The following is a 17,307-nucleotide window of genomic DNA, read 5'->3' as shown; positions in this document are numbered from 1 at the left end:
CATCGGTTATGAGGATATTTAGAAAGGTATTTGTTGCAAAAGTTGAATTTCATGTCAAATATTGTAAGCAACAAATTTATAAGGGGCATTAATTAAGTTATATATGGTCTTATGTTAAAATCAGAAAATTTGACAAGGATCCGTATTATAACATTGAAAGGAAGGATACGAAGAGAGACGAATATCAACCATCACATGCAATGTACATGGTATTTTGACTTGAAAAGTAGGTATATATTTCATTCTTTAAAAAAGTCTAAAGATGTGATTCATGGAAAATTATACCTTTGGTTTAAGAGGAAATAATTGATATGTGTTAGACTTGAAATGAAAAAGGTTAAGATGAAGAATTTGAAAAGGTAGGCATCCTAATTAAGGTTTATTGCTTGTTGGTTTAAAGTGTGATCAAGAAGTGTGTATAATTAATTATCACAATGTCATACACCTACACGAGTCTCAATCTATAAACGGAGGGTGTAAAACAGAAAAGCCATGCAGGTATCTACAGATGGCCATATCTACCTGTGGCTAGGACCTTATCAACATTTACAACGTATTGTTATTTACCTATCTGTCCCAGGGCTGTGGATGGCTTGAAAATGAAGTCATTCCTATAGTGTATTCTATATTCATTTACTATAGGAAGAGGAATTGTACTTGAATAATATTTAGGCTGCTTGAGTGGACATACAAGACTTGAAGGTATTCTTTGTTTTATTTTTTATTCAAAATAAGAAAAATGTAATGGAGGAAGATAATTTTTTTTTCAAGTAGGTGTTGATTATCTTGTATGGACGTCGGTTGTACTTCTTTGCAAGATATTCTAATGCATGACTTTAGATAAAACCTATAAAAATCAATATATCATTCTGATTTGTAAAACTTCCTGGATAGGTGTAGGTAAGTTTTATACAAACTATTTCATGTTTAACCTAAGTTTAATAAAACTAACAAATCTTTGCTCGAGTAAAATATTAGTTAATTAAAATATAAATTTCTTTAGATTATCATTTGAAATAGCTTTCAAAATTATGAATAAATTCTATTAAAAAACGCATTCAAAAACTGTATATTATTAATTTGCACCCAAAAAACAAATCGAGAAACCATAGCAACGTTATTTTGCAGAGTGATAATGAGGTGCCCTATACATGCTATGTATCGGTTGTTAATTGCAATGTTCTTTACACTTGTCATGCACACTTAGTTCTTTACGTGTTAACACGACCTGGGGACAAGCAAAGGATACGCCTATGTTGACCTTCCATAACCCCATGTCAGAAAATAACATTAAGTATGACAATCAAGCACTGACCATAAGTACATGTAGTGGACTGCTTAAATATCTACCAATTGCACATTTCTGCTAGATTTTAACAAATAATGAGTTATGAAGGATTTCCTACCCAATTCGATGTTTAACTTGTAAACATCATAAAAATGTATGTAAAACAAAATAATATATGAACAGTGAATGTAAATGTATTTTTTTTTCTATAGATGATACTTGTTTAGATCCTTGTTAAGGCATAGATAGCTTTTCTCTTTTAAGTCATAAGGTAAAAGAGAGCCAGCCTACCTTTCCCTTAAAATCACATCAAAAGTCATAAAGAATTTCAACAAGTATCTTTCAATAAAAATATTGATCTCTAACATGTAATGTTATCTAACAATCAATATAATCATTAAACTGGGTAGTTTATTTCATATCTTAAGGGATTGATTACTCAGAAATATATTTTGAAATATATCTTAAAATTTTAATAAAATATTGATATTCTGGTTTTAAGTAATATCTTTACCTTAACCTTAACATGGCAGAATATCAATTTCAAAGGTAGATTTTCATTTACAAATACTTACGTCTCTAATGAGAGAAGCTATTTTAGGTTTCACCTTCATGATAAACAAATCCCACTCTTCTGTTTGCAGTTTGAAATTCATATATCTACAATAATTCTTTCTTTTCATGACAAATGTCCGTTAAACAAGAAACTTGTACATGTATTAGAAAAGAATTAAGAATTTTTGAAAAAATTGAATATCATTGTTAAAATTTAATAAATCATCTCTAATTGCAAAAATTTCATCGTAAATGCATCGAGAAAAATTGCGTGCTATTTTGTTTTTATTGTTGGGGATAAAATCACTCTATTTATTGTCTTGTTAACAAGTAAAATGAAATTTTAAATTTTGGACTATAACCAGGAAGCACGCGATCCACATCAAAAGCTATTGGTAAGGTGATACTCAAGTACATCTAAATTGTAAATCTTTCCAGATACGCAGTATATCATAAAAGAATGGTAACAAAAAGTTCTGAAATTACATATATACAAATATAGAGGTGATTTCACCGTCAGCTTATCAGAGTTAAAAAAAAGTTTTCTTCCTGATACATGTATTTTATTTGATAGATATAGACACTGTTGGTGATAACACATGAATGTATAAACTAAAACATATGATAAAGTGAGTAACTTGCTAAATAAACTCCAAATGTAGGACTTACAAGTCCGAAAATTTGGGATATTTATGGATAATTTTTACAATATGAATTTTGTGATTTACAGGTTAGATATGTGACCTTCTTTGTGGTTTGAATCAGTCGAGAAGAATTTTACAAACATGGGTGCGTGCAAAGGATGCAGCCAATTTTTCCTCACAATCGTCAACATCGTTTTTTCAGTAAGTCGACCAAAAAATATTCTATCATTTTAAGCTTTCAAGTCAACAACTACTTCAGATTTTAAAATGGCAAATTAGCTTTCTTTTCCCAAACACTTGCATTGCATTTCAAATTTTCAAAAGGAAGATTAGCTTTCAATCTTTTCCCAACCACTCGCATTGTATCATACATTTTCAGCTGATTGGGCTAACCCTGTTAGTGGTGGGGTCAGTCGTGAGATGGGGTAACGATTTTATGAACAATATCCTCCAGGATTCCTACAGCAGACTTGCCTCTGCCTTAAAGGATGCAGGGGCTGATACCAATCTCAACGACTTCAACATCGCTGACTTCGTCGGAGACGCCACTTTGGCATTTATAATACTTGGCGCCTTTTTCTTTGTCCTCGGTATTCTTGGTTGTGTAGGCGCTTGTTGCCAAGTGAAATGTATGCTTGTAGTGGTAAATATCTGCATTTTGTCTCTTCCTGTTTCGTCAAGCCAAAAGTCATTATTTTATGTAACATTATTAGTTTTATTGTTAAACAAAGTTTTTTGTAATAATTGTAAGCAGGTGGAAAGATGTGATTTGTTTTTTAATAGGGTACATAATTTATCTATTGGTTATTTAATTTATTTCTAGCTAACAAATTTTGTGCTCATAGAATATTGTCAATTGTATCAAAAATATTCTGTTACTATTGCAAAGGCTTTTCAAGGTTTCTTCTCAAACTATTAATTAATACTGTAAAATTGTATTATCTTATTATATTATATTTTTCTTGTAGTACGTCGTTTTCCTTGTAATTCTATTGTTGGTAGAAATCACATTTATCATACTGATTTTTGCTGTTAGAAGTGAGGTATGAAAGCAATACGTTTTTAATATTTCACCAAAAAGATTAAATATTTCTGATTTTCTCCTTAAACGAATTAAATTTCCTTGTTGCTAAATAAAGCATTAACAACATCAGTTTCTTAAATTGTCATGCTAGGTTGATAGTTGGATAAAGAAGCCGTTCAAAAAGGCAATACAGGAAGAATACAAAGGGATTAGTTCAAAAGAATCCATTTCGATAGCCATCAACTTTGTATCAGTAGAGGTAGGTGAAGAGAATAAAATGAAATTTAAAAGTTCTCCATCAGGCCGTAATTTTCAAATTATACCCAATTTTGTTACTGTATGTAAGATTGAACGAACAGTAATTATGTGCTTTGCGTGTTATCGTGGCAATCCTCATTAACTGATAAAACTGTTGCATACAATCTGTTTTGAGATAGTGTTGTTGTTTTTTTTAAGTTTGAGTGTTGTGGTGTTGACAATTATGCAGACTTCAACTCGTCTAAATTATGGAAAAATGAGACAGGCGAAGAGGAGAAAAACCCTCAAATTCCAGTCATTTGTTGTAAAAATAGAACAAGTGAAGCTATAGACAGTTGTATATATACACCTGACCGAAATAATTCTTATATAGATCAGGTAAGTTTCTAAGATTAATTTATCCTTTCGTTGGAAATGAATACTAGTAATTAAACCTGTTGAAATCTTTAACTTGGTTAAAATTCCTTGTTAATAAGTTATTCACAATAAAACTTTTAGGGTTGCTATGATGCAATAGACACCTGGCTTTCAAAGAACCAAAACATTATGATAGGCGTTGGAGCTGCTGTTTTAGCAGTTGAGGTATTGTATATATTTAAGAGAGAGAGAGTTAAAACTATAGAGTTGAATTTCAACAATTTAAACACTTTTAAAAAATTGCGCAAAGTAAAATGCGTTCATATTCAAATTAAATAATTAAATAGTGTAAAATCTGATAAAACAATTATAGTTTGTAAAAATCTGTTTTTAGCTCTTGTTGATGATTTTCGCCCTGGTTGTGTGTAAATCAGGAAAGGAAAAAGATGAGTATGATGAATACCGATAAAATATGGATAAAGGTGAGAGAACCTTTGGATGTATCGGATTATATACAATGTATAACATTCTACAAATTTTAATCAGACATTCCTATCATAAATATCACGAAGCTCTGCTCAGTCCTTCAGTATTTTTTAATTGTTTACACGCAATTGGTTTCTTTTATATTTGTTCTGCTGCTCTGTGCACCTTATGTAATTATTTAAGACATTTTGTTATGTAGGAATGTACAGGCTTGTTTTTATGTGTCACTACTTGATTGAAACAACGAAGAAAAAGATAAATATCAATTTCTACAAAGTTTAAATTATAGTCTTTTGTAGTTAAGCATTCTAACAAAATGCGAAAGTCCTCTACTCCCCATAAAAGAAATTCTTTTTATTATAAATTGCATAATTTTTAAAAGGGCGCATCTTTTTAAGTGCAGCTCAAAATGTTTGGTCTTTATTTTTGCATTACTGCTATCGTTTATGATTTAAATTATTTGTTGAAAAGAAATGCATGATATACAATAAATAAATAATATGTTTGTTAAATCCTTGCGATGGTTAGTGTTTTAAAATGTGTAATGTGAATAAAGATAAATTTAACCATAAAAAATGGATTTCGCTCTGATGATGGCATCAAGAGGAAAGAAAGGTGATAATTGTGTGTAATTAGGATCGTTAAATTCTTTCTAGTAGCTGTTTATAAAAGTGTACATCACCAGTTCTGAGTTTTTGTGTACTTACATTCAGTTTCACCTGTTATCTCCATCTTGTTTCACACTGTGTGTTCTATCATTACTAAGTTGACAATGACAATGATTTATTCTTACAATTGTAAAATTATATAGAGAAGACGAAATACATGTTTTTCTTGTATGACTGTATTTCCTTATTATTTCTAAATAAATGAGTTGAACATAATCTCAACTTTTTTTCTTAGTTTTATTTTTGATTTTATCAAATACAATACGAGTATATTTTTAGAGTAGTTCAAGAGGAAACAATTTCTAATGACAATGATAACCAAAATTTTATAGTCTCTTACATCAAAACCACAAAAATAAAATTTCTGAATGTAAAGAATCAACAAATTGATGATATACTACCAGTATTTGTTATAACGTCCAATGCAAACTCAAAAACAAGGACAAAAAGCAAAAGAGATGTCCGTCCTTTAACATGGAACAAATAATAATAGTATTAATTATAAGTCTATATGTTGGCAAATGATTCACAACTCAAACTTTCAAACAGAAAACATACGCACATGGAGATTTAAAAACCCTGACGTACAAGATAGCTTGTCTTTCTACACATGTCATTATTATTCAATATTTTTAAAGTAACAAAGTTTTTGTGATGCTTGAGGTTCAAATCTGTATAATGTAATTCAAATAGCTGTTGCAATCCATCAGACATGCCTCTGCTTCGAAGACAGTTACCTGAACGATGCAAATGTTCAGTTAACTGGTAACATGTACATATCGTCTACCTCGTATGGTTTTCCTGATGTAGGCAAATCTGAAAACACACATAGTAAAGGAATATTATCTAAATGGCATTTTATATACTAGTATGCAGTGACGTTGTGAAGTGTTATGATATATGTAAATCCTACAAACAACACACTTTAGTAAAAAACGAATTAATTCTTCTTATGTTAAATGTTTTCACAATACTCTCAGTGGCTATAAATTAAAGGTTATTTCACAAAAGATTCCACAAAGTCTAATGAAGTTGTTTTCAGATTGTACATACCGGGCGGGAGGTTCTCTATGGCCGTATATATCTCAGAATGGACACTCTCGCCTCTCTTTCTCATCTCAAGATCTGTGTATTGATTGCTTAAATGAAAAACCAATACGTCGTACACTGATTAAATCTAGAAGTCATTCAGAATAGATGGATATAAATTTGACAAGATACGAATAACTAGATAAAAGAAAAACTTAATTACCCTCCATTGCCTGCTGTGGCCTTAATTTTTCCCACTACAATAAAAATTGTTTAAATTTTAAAGACCATCTAACATCTCAAATAAGGTTTTTTTTTATCTTTTGATAGTTTTTTAAAAACTTTATACTCATATTAATTTGTTATTTTTGTTTTACTTTTGAATGTACAATACATGTATAGGCATAATTAAATGCTTTAATATTGCTAGTCAAACAATTATTAAAATATGCTTCATATTAAACTACCTTCGTCGGTCTTTTTGGCCTTAAGATATGTAACAACAGCCATAGCCAACAAGACTATTCCAACAAACATGACGGCCATGGCGATTCCCAGGACAATCATTGTACCTAAGATATAGATATTGATGTAAAAATATCTTGAAAAATTCTCCAACACACATATAATTGCGAAATTGATACTTTGGAGGAATGTGTTTTTTTACTCTTTAAATGCAAGGATCACTAGTTGGAGGTAAGATAATTTTGATTCTCTACGTACTGTCATCCGATGACTGCTCTATCTGGTTGGCTCGATTTTCTCGATTTTCTTCAGCATTAACCCCAAAATGAGTTTTATCTTCTCCTGAATAATGAAAAAGACACCATAGTCAACTAATTTTTTTTTCTACAACGAACTAGGAATTACATTTTCAAATTTAATTCTTAAGATACATGTATATTCAGGTTTGAACACGGATTCATTTTCACGAATTCCTCCACACGATATAGAAATTCTGTATCACATTTACTTAAGATGTTCCAAATTACTAGTATTGTTGCTTTATACACGGATAATCGTTTATTATTTGTCAACGAGCTCAAGGATATTAGATATTTCAATTTTTAAAAATTGTTTTAATTATTTGATATAAAACTTTACTTCATTTTCAGAATTTCAGCAGCAATAGATTACCTATATAGATAACAATTTCTCTCTCCCTTTCCGACTGAGACTCGGACTTAACAGGTGATGCCACGATTCTATCCGGATTTGCAATGATTGGTGGACCAGTTTGATCTTCTGTCCCACATTCCTCCTCGGAAATAGAACACGACAAAATTGTCCCATTATCGCTGTCTCTTATAGGAAAAACTAGAATATTGGAACTGGAATAGAGACAAGCTTGTGCAGATAATGAGGTGTTTGCTAGGAATTTACGCTGAACTGAAACAAAATCAAAGGCCTGAAAATTAGAAGAGGTGGGTCGCTTGATGCACCAGCGTAGTTTTGGGGCGGGGACAGCCAGGGCAGCCACACATTTGAAAAGACCCACACTGCCTGAAGGGTACACTGTCTGTGATGTATACTGTAGGTCCTTCAGGGCGGCCAGCACTGCTAGCTGACTGACGTCCATGTTCTGTGCACCACTTACGTACGTCGTACCAATCGGATAAACGCCGCTACTGTCCCCTTAAATAATAACACAATTCTTTTTGATTTAATATACTAGTAAATACTATTAGTAACTTATTTTAATAGACGTTTGAGAGATGCATGTAGACCATATATAATTTTTTGCAGTTTGTGGTTGCGTTTGTAATTTGATCGAACTACATACGAGATACTTTCTTGTAATTAATAATTTCATTTGGAAGCAGTATTATCATGTCTGTTTTCCTTAAATAACGTGATATCTACAAAACTACAGATGATTTTGAATTACTGTATACAGTGGATGTTCTCATTTTGACTGCCTCCATTCCTGTGGGAGCGTCGTCACGAAGGACACATTTATACAGTCCCTGATCAGTACAATCCACATTGTCCACTCGTAACCTGAACATGGCGGTATCGGTGGGTCCCAGGTCAGACGTCACCCTCCCCCTCTCTTCCAAATCTCTGTCAAACCATTCCACATCTGTTGAAGCTGTCGTGGAGTCAAAGTTATACACAGCCCTTACTATTAACTTCATTTCCTCATTCTCTCGCTGCCTGTATAGTTGCACACTGGACACACCACTAAACTGTGCCTTTCCAGCGTCATTAAGTTTGCAATTTATATAAACGGTTTCACCATAAGTTATATCTTCAGGGATCCAGAAGTTCAGATAGTTCGTCTGAGAAGTCACTAAAACAGGTAAAAATATTATTCTCCCAGCGTAAATGAGAATTGTTTTACAACTAATACTTCTGACAATACTGTGATGTTCCTTGGGTTCATAGAAAAACCAGTCTTATAATATAATACAGATATACTCAGGACCCCAAACTTTTTATTTTCTCTAAGGGTTAATAACTAGTAACAAACGTAAGTGAAGAAAGGAGAGGGTCGACTATAATTGTTCTTACGTGTATACCATTTAAATACTAGATGTAATAAGGGGGGTTAGCATCTTTCTTTAGTTTTATATAAATGTTTTGACAGCATTAAACACATATGATATATTTATATTTATCTCATTTACTAGTATATGTATTTTGAAAATTCATAAACAACCATTTCATAATTGTGATTTTTTAAAATATAAAATTTTGACATTTTGAAGTACTTAGTGACCTTTTTTTTTTTTTTCCTTTTTCTTAATTTTGTTTTGAAAAAAAAAGTTCGACTCACCTTGATGGAAAAGAAAGCACAGCAATAAACACGAAATAACTGTGTCTTCCATGTTGATAAGATCACTGACTTGTAATTAGCCCTTTCTTTATCTCTCAATGAAATAATTAATTTTCATCATCAGATACCCGGATATATAAATATATTCAGGATACCACACGTGCAGTGAAATATTACAGATTTAAGTCATGTAGATGTGTAATAATAACTTTCGAGACTGTTGCATGATATTACACTGTACAGACTGCAATCCATAATATGTTTACGTTCAAACTACGCAAGCACAGTTTGGGGTTACAGGACAGATTTCATATGGTAATATTGTATATTTCAAAATTGAAATTCAAGAAAGGTTTTAAATTTTCTTATTTTATTTATATTTTATTTATATGTCATAATTTATTATTCTTTTTTATTACCTAATCAAATGAATTTTGTTGTTTTATTATAAATTTAATATTTTCATCTATTCTGTATGTGTTTTCACTTTTTCTTATCTTTTCAAACCGATCTATTGACTGGCGATCTATTGACCGGTCAATAGATTGCACGTTCTATTGACCGGCAACGTATTTCGGAAAAAAAACGATCCGGGTTTCAAATTGAGTTGTTTTTTAACACTGCACAAACTCCATACAGTGTCGATTCTCCGGGACTACTTTCGTGCCCTACGTAATACTGAGCTGTCTGGAGCTTGAACACTGCACAGACATGGTAAACAATCATCTTATTCGATCTTTCGACATTGGTTTTAAAAATTGTGTAATTTCAATGCACGGATATTTTATTTAATGAGAGTTACTTTAATAAATACAAAGTGGGACGTGGAGACCGGTCCTTCGGGTGAGACCTGTCAACCGAGGTCCCGTGTCGCAGTAGGTGCACTGCTGGTAGGAAAGAGGTCCCTCTCCACCGGCAAGTGGTGGCGTCTCCATATGAGTGAAAAATTTTCGAGAGGAATGAAAACAATAGTCTATACAATCAATCTTTAATTAATATTACAGATGCACCATATCTAGGTATAATTTTACAATACGGTACGGTAACCTTCTGTACTGAATATAAAATTGTGAACACTTAATACGGGAAAAAAATTAGGTAATAAAACAATTATTTAATGCCTGAACAGTCAATAGATCAGAAAATTTTTCCCTCGGTGCAGGGAACAGCTCAGTGTGTTCTATTGCCCTCGGCCGCTGGCCTCGGGCAATAGAACACACTGAGCTGTTCCCTGCACCTCGGGAAAAATATTCTGGTCTATTGACTGCTCAGGCATTAAATAATTGTATAATATGTGATCAAAGTTTCCTAACTACGGGAATAGATGCAAACATCCTTCTCTTAATTTATGTTTGCGCAATTCAGTCTTTGGGATAGGATGTGATTACACATTTGCCGGTATGACATGGAAATATATTCAGGATTTCAAGAAAATCATTACACAAAATCCTCAATACTCAGTTATACATGTACACTGTTAATCAAAATACGACACGGGTGAGCATTGTGGCACTTCGGTTTCATATTATTTCATCTACTACCCGACCTTGCTTTTCTTGCCAAGATTTAGCTTGATTTTGCTTTTTAAAAATAGCATACCTCTGTTTTGCAGTAAAGTAAAACATAATACCAAATATAAATAGACTTTATTTCAAAAATATCAAAAACATAAAAATACAACACTGACAAATATTTCACTGATCCGAGGATTTACGTATAGGAGTTTACAGTTAGCTCGGAATTTCTGTGTCCCACTTCTGAATAAACTCTGTAATCTGCATTGACGTAGTTAACTGAATCTGAAAAAATAAAATTGTTCATGAAAGACAGAGTAGTTATTGGAAAAACACTTAGTTCTTCCTGTTAAAGTCTTGAATAAAACAAATTAGAAAAATATTAATCAAGAATATATGATGTGCATTTTCTTTTACTAATTTTTAAGCTTTTAAAATACAAATGTTATGCATCTTTTGAAGTTAGCATTAGAAACTTGCCTTCTGGATCTTTACGCCCGAGGGTTTCATAGGTGACTGGATCCGCTCCTCCTGGCATCTCATTTAATGTTTGATATCTCTCCCTAAAAATTTTATTTTGGTTCATCATTTAGGATAAATCCTTTAAAAAAATTTATCTTTTTTAAAAGATTATGTTTAAAAACTATTCATTTACTTTATTCAACTAATCACATTCTGAGAAAAGAATATTAAAGATAACTAGATACATCAATAACAGGGATACATTTTTTTTAAATAGAAAAAATAGTCATATTTACAAAAGAAAAATAAGTAAATGTATTAGTAAAAGCTTATTAATTTCACAAAAATAAGCTCATCATTTTTTTTTAGTTTTACCAAGTTTAAATAAAAGTTAACGATGTCAATCTACCGGTATATTAAACATCTCCAAATCATAATTGAAGCCTTAATTTTGTTTCACATTTATAAACCCTACGTAATAGTGAAAGTTTTACAGCTGAACTTCGTTTTCTCGAACATATCAAATTAAAACTACTAGCATCATTAATCTTTTATCTACATCTTGAACGAAAGTGACTGCAGATAATACTATACGTGACAAATCGAAAACCCAGCTGACAAAGCACATAACAACATTGTTTTTGTTCGTAAAGCTCGTTATTTTAATTTAAAGAGCTTGGATTTAATTCTGCAAATGATAAACAAACTTATACCTAACGAGGAAAACCTTAAAACTCATGTCAGTTTTAAATCAAATATATTGAGATAAAGACCAGTTTATAAACACAGAACTCAATTAAACAGTTCAAATTTTGCAGCGGAGCACATACAGACCTCTAAAACATAAATATATATTTCTAATAATTCCAACAATCAAAATTGAATTCAAATTATTATACTTATAATTAAGTACATCAAAGGCCCTGCAAACAAAGATAAATAGCGGGTTCCATGCAGTAGAATGTTTTGTGAAACCTCGATCTGTCATTCTCCTCACTGAAATATCAACAGAAGTGAAGGAGACATTTCAGGGCTAAGTGGTGTAAATTAAATATTGATATTAAAAATCTACAAGGAACTTTGATATCACAAAATTTTACCATAATCAGTATAATCAATAGGTATGACTTTTTAACACTTTATTCAACCATTCCCCACGAAAAATATATAAAATACAGTTGTTTTTCGATAAAAAATGGAAATGTAAAATTTACTTCTCCTGTCTTTTGTCATTTGCAAAATTATTTTGTAAAAAAGCTTTTCATTGTACATTTCAGTAGTCCGAATTTGTTATTATAAGACACAAATTTCTGATTGACAATAACTACAATTTTTTTTATCAAGTTTTCAACAATCTGTCGGAATTCAAATTATTGAAAATGTATATCCTCGTGGACTTGAAATTAAAGTTCTTGTACTTTACTTTTTAAAATTTAATATACTTTATTCATATGATAAATCGTATAATTTATTCACTGTAAAACTACAATTTTCTCTTTTTTGGTGAACTTTTGTTCTTCTTTCCTTTCTTTTTTTTTTTCTTTTACTGTTTTAGACGTTTTTAACATAAATGTAATACGAGTTGTTTCTTTTAAATATACATGCATACTTTTGTACCAGTCTATCTGGGAAGAGTATTTATAAATATTTCATATTTTACTTTACTAACAAAAAGTTGGAATTTTATTTTTAATCTTTAAAATTTCTAAACATGTACATGCCACTGAAGGATGACATTTTACAGGAAAATGTTGTAACATACGTATATGGGAAAAAAAACGAACAGGAATTGATTGAAAGTATAAATATCTTAGAAAGCAAATATGAGAGAAGTGAAACATAGCTACCTTTCTTTCAATGTTTCATATTCTGAAATAAAGAGTGATTTCAATAAAACATAGAGAAAATGCAGATTTTTAAGCAAGTCCTGGCGAATTAGTTTTCTTTTACTTTCAAGAAAATGTTGTCCATTGAAAAACCTTTTGACATTAGTTCAGAAAAGCGCAATTAAAAAATGAAGGAAACAAAATCATCATTATAATAAGCATCTCGACCTCAACTATTAATTAATGTAGTTCCGAAGACAAACAACATTTAGTAATAGACATAAATGCTACCCAGAAGGTATTGATATATGAAACCTATATTCACTTAGAAAGGAGAAAATCGTCATTTATTGATCAGTTATATGAAGATATCTAGTATAGCTGTATGATGCATGTTGAAAATGACCAAACCAAATACTTATACTCTTTCATGAAATATATGGAGAACTGTATTCAAGCTCAAAAGTCCATTAAATAATATAAAATATGTGCAGAGAAAACACAGACCTCCAAAACATCAGAGTAGGGATCAGGTGCCATGGAGAAGTAAGCATCCCCTGCTGACCTGTCACAACCGCTGTGTGCTCCTTGTCATGATCGGGAAATAACGGAAAAACTGTCGTCGATTCAGTGTGTAAATAATTGACCAACAATTAGTATGAAAAACGTCAGTCAGCATTTGACTCAATAATAAATTGTATTTGCTGACAAAGTCATTGTATCGGCCGTAGAACTTACGAAATGATGACTTTAAGCAAGACAGCTGCTATTCTTGTTTCATCAACTTGTTTGTCAATAATGTACCTCGTTTTAGAAACTGCACATACGTACAATATGCTCTTGCTACTATTGAACTATACTCTAGATGAAGTCGAGCTGCTTATTAGAATGGTTCATCGATTATAAAGAGGTAACGAAGTATTTCTTCAATTACCTATTTTGATTCTTCTGGCTTTGGTATATGTAAAAATAGCTAGTGCCGTGCCGCATCCCCCGATTATAATGAGTACTATTCCTGCAGTTACTAAAGCTGTAATACCTATAAAAAATAGTAAATTTATATCACAAGCTATCCTCATAACCTACGGAATCCGAAGTCCACTCGTTGCCATCCCCGAAAAACTTTATTTCTTCTCACTGATAAGCACAAATTCAACCAGATCAGGGTTTTCAAAAATTGTGTAAAACGTCAAAACAGTGAACACCTCAGTGTTACAGTTTCTTTGCCGCCAAAAGGTTTAACATTATTGGTAATAGATTAATAAGACTATCATGATTTAGACGTTGCTGCAATCAGCTCGTAATGCTTGTATATCGAAGGAAGTTTCTCAGAGGTCCGACGACCATGAGTGGACTGAGGGCCAGCGTATTTGAGAGGAAGTGGCATTTCATACAGGTTGTTAAAATTATGAAAACTTACTTTTGCAAAATTTATTCAGAAACTAACAGGTGATAATATGAATCATTGAATTAAGTAAAAAAGTATTACTGTATACCTGTCCCGGATGAGCGAGAATCTGCTACAATGACCTCGGCCAAATCGTCTTCATTTGACTCACCATTAGAATCATCGGAGTCTAAAATAGTTTGAAACGTTTAGAATTTTGAAAAGTAGTAGAAATTGCAAATGCTTCAATCATAAATCAGAAGATAAAGAGTGGCAATCAAAATCAAAAATCCACTGAAACAATACAAAGTGGAAGTATAGAACAGACACGTAATATTGAAAATAATGTGCTCTGATACTCCCTTAGAAGATATATACAGTCATGATACTGGTAACAGAATAAGTTTGTAAACTCTTCTTTTTTACAGATTAAATATTGTAAGATAGAAATGAGAAATTAGCCTATATACCTGTCGTTATTATGACGTAGATGGACGCCGTGCTGGGCCTCGCTGTTATTGGGCACTCCGTAGTGTCTGTAGAACAGGACAGTGACGTACCATTGTCCTCGGCCGTTATCGTAAAAGGAAGGAGACTAGTCTTTGTAAAGAAACAAGACCGCATCTCCAAGGAGTCATTTACCATATCCAGACGCTGCACAGAGGCAAAGGCAAAGTTAGAGAATGTTGGTTCATTTGGTCTTTTGATGCACCAGCGTATTGTAGGTGGGGGGTTAGATTCTCTGGCTGTGCAGTTAAGGATGGCGACAGATCCAATGGGTAATCCTTCAGATTGCGTGGATTCAGCATTCTGCAGGGCGGCTGATATAATACCTAGGTTGTTGTTGGACATTTCCTCGCGTTGAACAGAGGTTGCAGTAATAGGAAAAACACCATTTGGATTTTCTGAGGTAAAACTTTTTTATACTAGTATATATGCTTTTTTTTTTAAAACTCTTTTATTTCTCTTTGCGTTTTATATATGAACATGCGTATAAATATCAATTATGTTAGATTTCCTAGCAAACTTATTGATATTTTGGTTCTATTTAACTATAAACTAGAATTAAGTATCAAGATTAATTTTTTGTCAATGCCAGTACGATGCGTACGTACGAATTATTGTGACGTGTCTCGACCTCTCCGTTGGCTGTCGATTGTTCTCATCCAGTATGGCACATGTATATTCGGCATCATCTGTACAATCTGCTTCAGAAATCTGGACTCGAACAGAGGACACATTAGGAAATCCCAAACTTCCCCGTATGTTTCCTCTGGCTTCTGCTATTTTGTCCCCCCATTGTATATTTAGTCCACCATTTTGTCCATTACTGATCCTCACTAATCTTTTGGGGTCTTCATTTCTTCTTTCTATGGTAAATTCGTAAGCATGAATGAAACCGAATGTGTTTTTGTTAGAGCTTGGTCGACAATGCAGTACCAACGTACTACCAGCATTCAATCTGGAGGGTGCAGAAAAGGAAACATTCTGAAAAGTACCTGTAAACGATCAACGAAAGGCGTCAGTAATAGAATACAGGATTTTTTGTATACGTAATCTGTCATCTAACAAAACACAGTTCTGGTTAAAAAAAAACGGAATCAAGTAAATCAAGATGTGTGTTAAAGACATCTACAGACTACAGCTCAAAAGTATGAATACAAGACATATTTAGTGCAATTATGTTGTAAATCATTTTTGAAACCAATGAAGGACAAACACAAAACCAAGACTTATATTCTCAGCAACCGAGTAAATATAAATTTTGATAATTGATTTGGACATAAATATTTTTGTATGTATTGTTTCTGGATAATTTTTTAGAACGATCACTGTTGTCTTCGCCTTCTACATTATAAACAATCTTTTTAATAAATCAATTTTTTTTAAATGTTCTATTAAATTGATTTATGAGCCACCACTTAGTTCTTGTGTTGGTCAAGATGCCCCACCAACAGTTTATGATTTCGTACCTCCTTGCAGCATGTGTAGTGATACTAAAGTGCATATGTAAGTAATGATGCCGCAGTATTTATTGGGTAGAGAACTGATAATGAACGTTTTCCTCCACTGACCGTGAGATAACAATACTCTAGTGGCCTTGATTCCAGCCAATTTCGAATCATGCACCAAGGAAACATGAATATAACATTCAAATAAATCAAAAAATATGATAACGATTTAAAGATTTCTATATCATGGACTTTTCAATTGGGTATTTGTACCTAAATGTAGCAAGTTCATGAAACAAATTATAGACAAGGAAAATCATCTTCGTGAGAGCTTGGTAAAGTCAAGTCTGTCTGAATCACAATGCAATGATATGTAAAATTGAAGTACTCCATCCTGTGTACAGGAGTAGATATCTTTTATCTCTGTGTCAAACACTTACATAGACTTCTTTCAAGCATATAATTGATTAAAAAAAACTAAATTTATATGAAAGCCATTGAAGAATTATTTATGTCAAGTATGTGCAGAAAAATTTTGAAAATATGGCAATGTAAAAAAAAACTTACTTGGTAAAATACACGCTATGATAAAAATCCACAGAGTAGCTTCAGTGTCCATGCTGCGACAATACTAGCAAGCTCCCGTAACACCTCGCGTCAAACTGCCCGGATATTAGTCAGTTCTACACCGGACATACAATGGTTTACTCACGAGCACAGTACCCATTTCCTCAAAAGTATCGATTAAAGTGATTTCCCTTTTATGTTTTATAGAATGTCAGTATCATAACATGCTTTGATTCGACATTTCATCATCAACAGGTTTGTCGGATTTTGTATTTCTCGCCCATTGATGTGACAGGTGGACATACCTTTATTGTTTAACATGGACCATTTATTTTCAAATGCAAAGAAAAAGATAAAAGTGCAACTTGTTATTCAACTTACTTATTGTCTTTCTAAGTTGTAGCTGGAAGCCTTTCCCAGTGTTTTTTTTTATTTAATTGACTGCCCTGAAACAGGTCAATGATTAAACACAGTAATGGCAGGTCGCTCGAAATGCGGCGACAACAGCAGT

At 32.3% G+C, this 17,307-nt stretch overlaps 3 protein-coding genes across 4 annotated transcripts; 1 reads left to right on the top strand and 2 right to left on the bottom strand.

The window, feature by feature from the left end:
• The first annotated feature begins 511 nt into the window (after positions 1–511).
• Positions 512–5,496, top strand: LOC134276731 (CD63 antigen-like). Of its 2 annotated transcripts, none has more exons than XM_062759001.1 (8): positions 512–702; positions 2,574–2,688; positions 2,867–3,130; positions 3,456–3,530; positions 3,663–3,770; positions 3,968–4,147; positions 4,268–4,351; positions 4,521–5,496. In XM_062759001.1, the coding sequence occupies exons 2-8, from the start codon at positions 2,629–2,631 to the stop codon at positions 4,593–4,595; spliced, it is 846 nt and encodes a 281-aa protein (XP_062614985.1). In that variant the 5' UTR covers positions 512–702; positions 2,574–2,628; the 3' UTR covers positions 4,596–5,496. The 2 variants fall into 2 exon arrangements, with proteins under 2 accessions (XP_062614985.1, XP_062614986.1); XM_062759002.1 differs by lacking the exon at positions 512–702 and adding an exon at positions 2,423–2,472.
• A 248-nt stretch (positions 5,497–5,744) lies between these two features.
• Positions 5,745–9,302, bottom strand: LOC134276730 (uncharacterized). Its single transcript, XM_062759000.1, has 8 exons — positions 9,089–9,302; positions 8,198–8,602; positions 7,447–7,944; positions 7,033–7,116; positions 6,777–6,881; positions 6,533–6,566; positions 6,334–6,419; positions 5,745–6,096 (listed from the first exon to the last, which is right to left on the bottom strand). The coding sequence occupies exons 1-8, from the start codon at positions 9,138–9,140 to the stop codon at positions 6,035–6,037; spliced, it is 1,326 nt and encodes a 441-aa protein (XP_062614984.1). The 5' UTR covers positions 9,141–9,302; the 3' UTR covers positions 5,745–6,034.
• A 1,415-nt stretch (positions 9,303–10,717) lies between these two features.
• Positions 10,718–17,019, bottom strand: LOC134276728 (uncharacterized). Its single transcript, XM_062758999.1, has 8 exons — positions 16,797–17,019; positions 15,393–15,776; positions 14,748–15,182; positions 14,387–14,467; positions 13,825–13,929; positions 12,912–12,933; positions 11,083–11,165; positions 10,718–10,887 (listed from the first exon to the last, which is right to left on the bottom strand). Exons 1-8 carry the CDS (start codon positions 16,846–16,848, stop codon positions 10,799–10,801), a joined length of 1,251 nt encoding a protein of 416 aa, XP_062614983.1. The 5' UTR covers positions 16,849–17,019; the 3' UTR covers positions 10,718–10,798.
• Positions 17,020–17,307: the final 288 nt, after the last annotated feature.

The sequence above is a fragment of the Saccostrea cucullata genome, unplaced genomic scaffold (assembly GCF_032062105.1).
Source record: "Saccostrea cucullata isolate Sc308-1 unplaced genomic scaffold, CSIRO_AGI_Scuc_v1 ctg212, whole genome shotgun sequence".
Taxonomy (NCBI): domain Eukaryota; kingdom Metazoa; phylum Mollusca; class Bivalvia; order Ostreida; family Ostreidae; genus Saccostrea; species Saccostrea cuccullata.
This window is presented reverse-complemented; position numbering and strand designations above follow the sequence as displayed.

Bases quoted from the DNA above. Each gene is read 5' to 3' on its own strand.
- LOC134276731 (XM_062759001.1), top strand. From the start codon at position 2,629: ATGGGTGCGTGCAAAGGATGCAGCCAATTTTTCCTCACAATCGTCAAC. The intron at 3,771-3,967 runs GTAGGTGAAGAG...GTTTTTTTTAAG, and splicing joins TCAACTTTGTATCAGTAGAG to TTTGAGTGTTGTGGTGTTGA. The intron at 4,352-4,520 runs GTATTGTATATA...ATCTGTTTTTAG, and splicing joins CTGCTGTTTTAGCAGTTGAG to CTCTTGTTGATGATTTTCGC.
- LOC134276730 (XM_062759000.1), bottom strand. From the start codon at position 9,140: ATGGAAGACACAGTTATTTCGTGTTTATTGCTGTGCTTTCTTTTCCAT. The intron at 7,945-8,197 runs GTAATTCAAAAT...TTATTATTTAAG, and splicing joins GAGAACATCCACTGTATACA to GGGACAGTAGCGGCGTTTAT. The intron at 6,097-6,333 runs GTATGTACAATC...GTGTGTTTTCAG, and splicing joins CATAGAGAACCTCCCGCCCG to ATTTGCCTACATCAGGAAAA.
- LOC134276728 (XM_062758999.1), bottom strand. From the start codon at position 16,848: ATGGACACTGAAGCTACTCTGTGGATTTTTATCATAGCGTGTATTTTA. The intron at 15,777-16,796 runs GTAAGTTTTTTT...GATCGTTTACAG, and splicing joins CATAGCGTGTATTTTACCAA to GTACTTTTCAGAATGTTTCC. The intron at 14,468-14,747 runs GTATATAGGCTA...AAACTATTTTAG, and splicing joins CTACGTCATAATAACGACAG to ACTCCGATGATTCTAATGGT.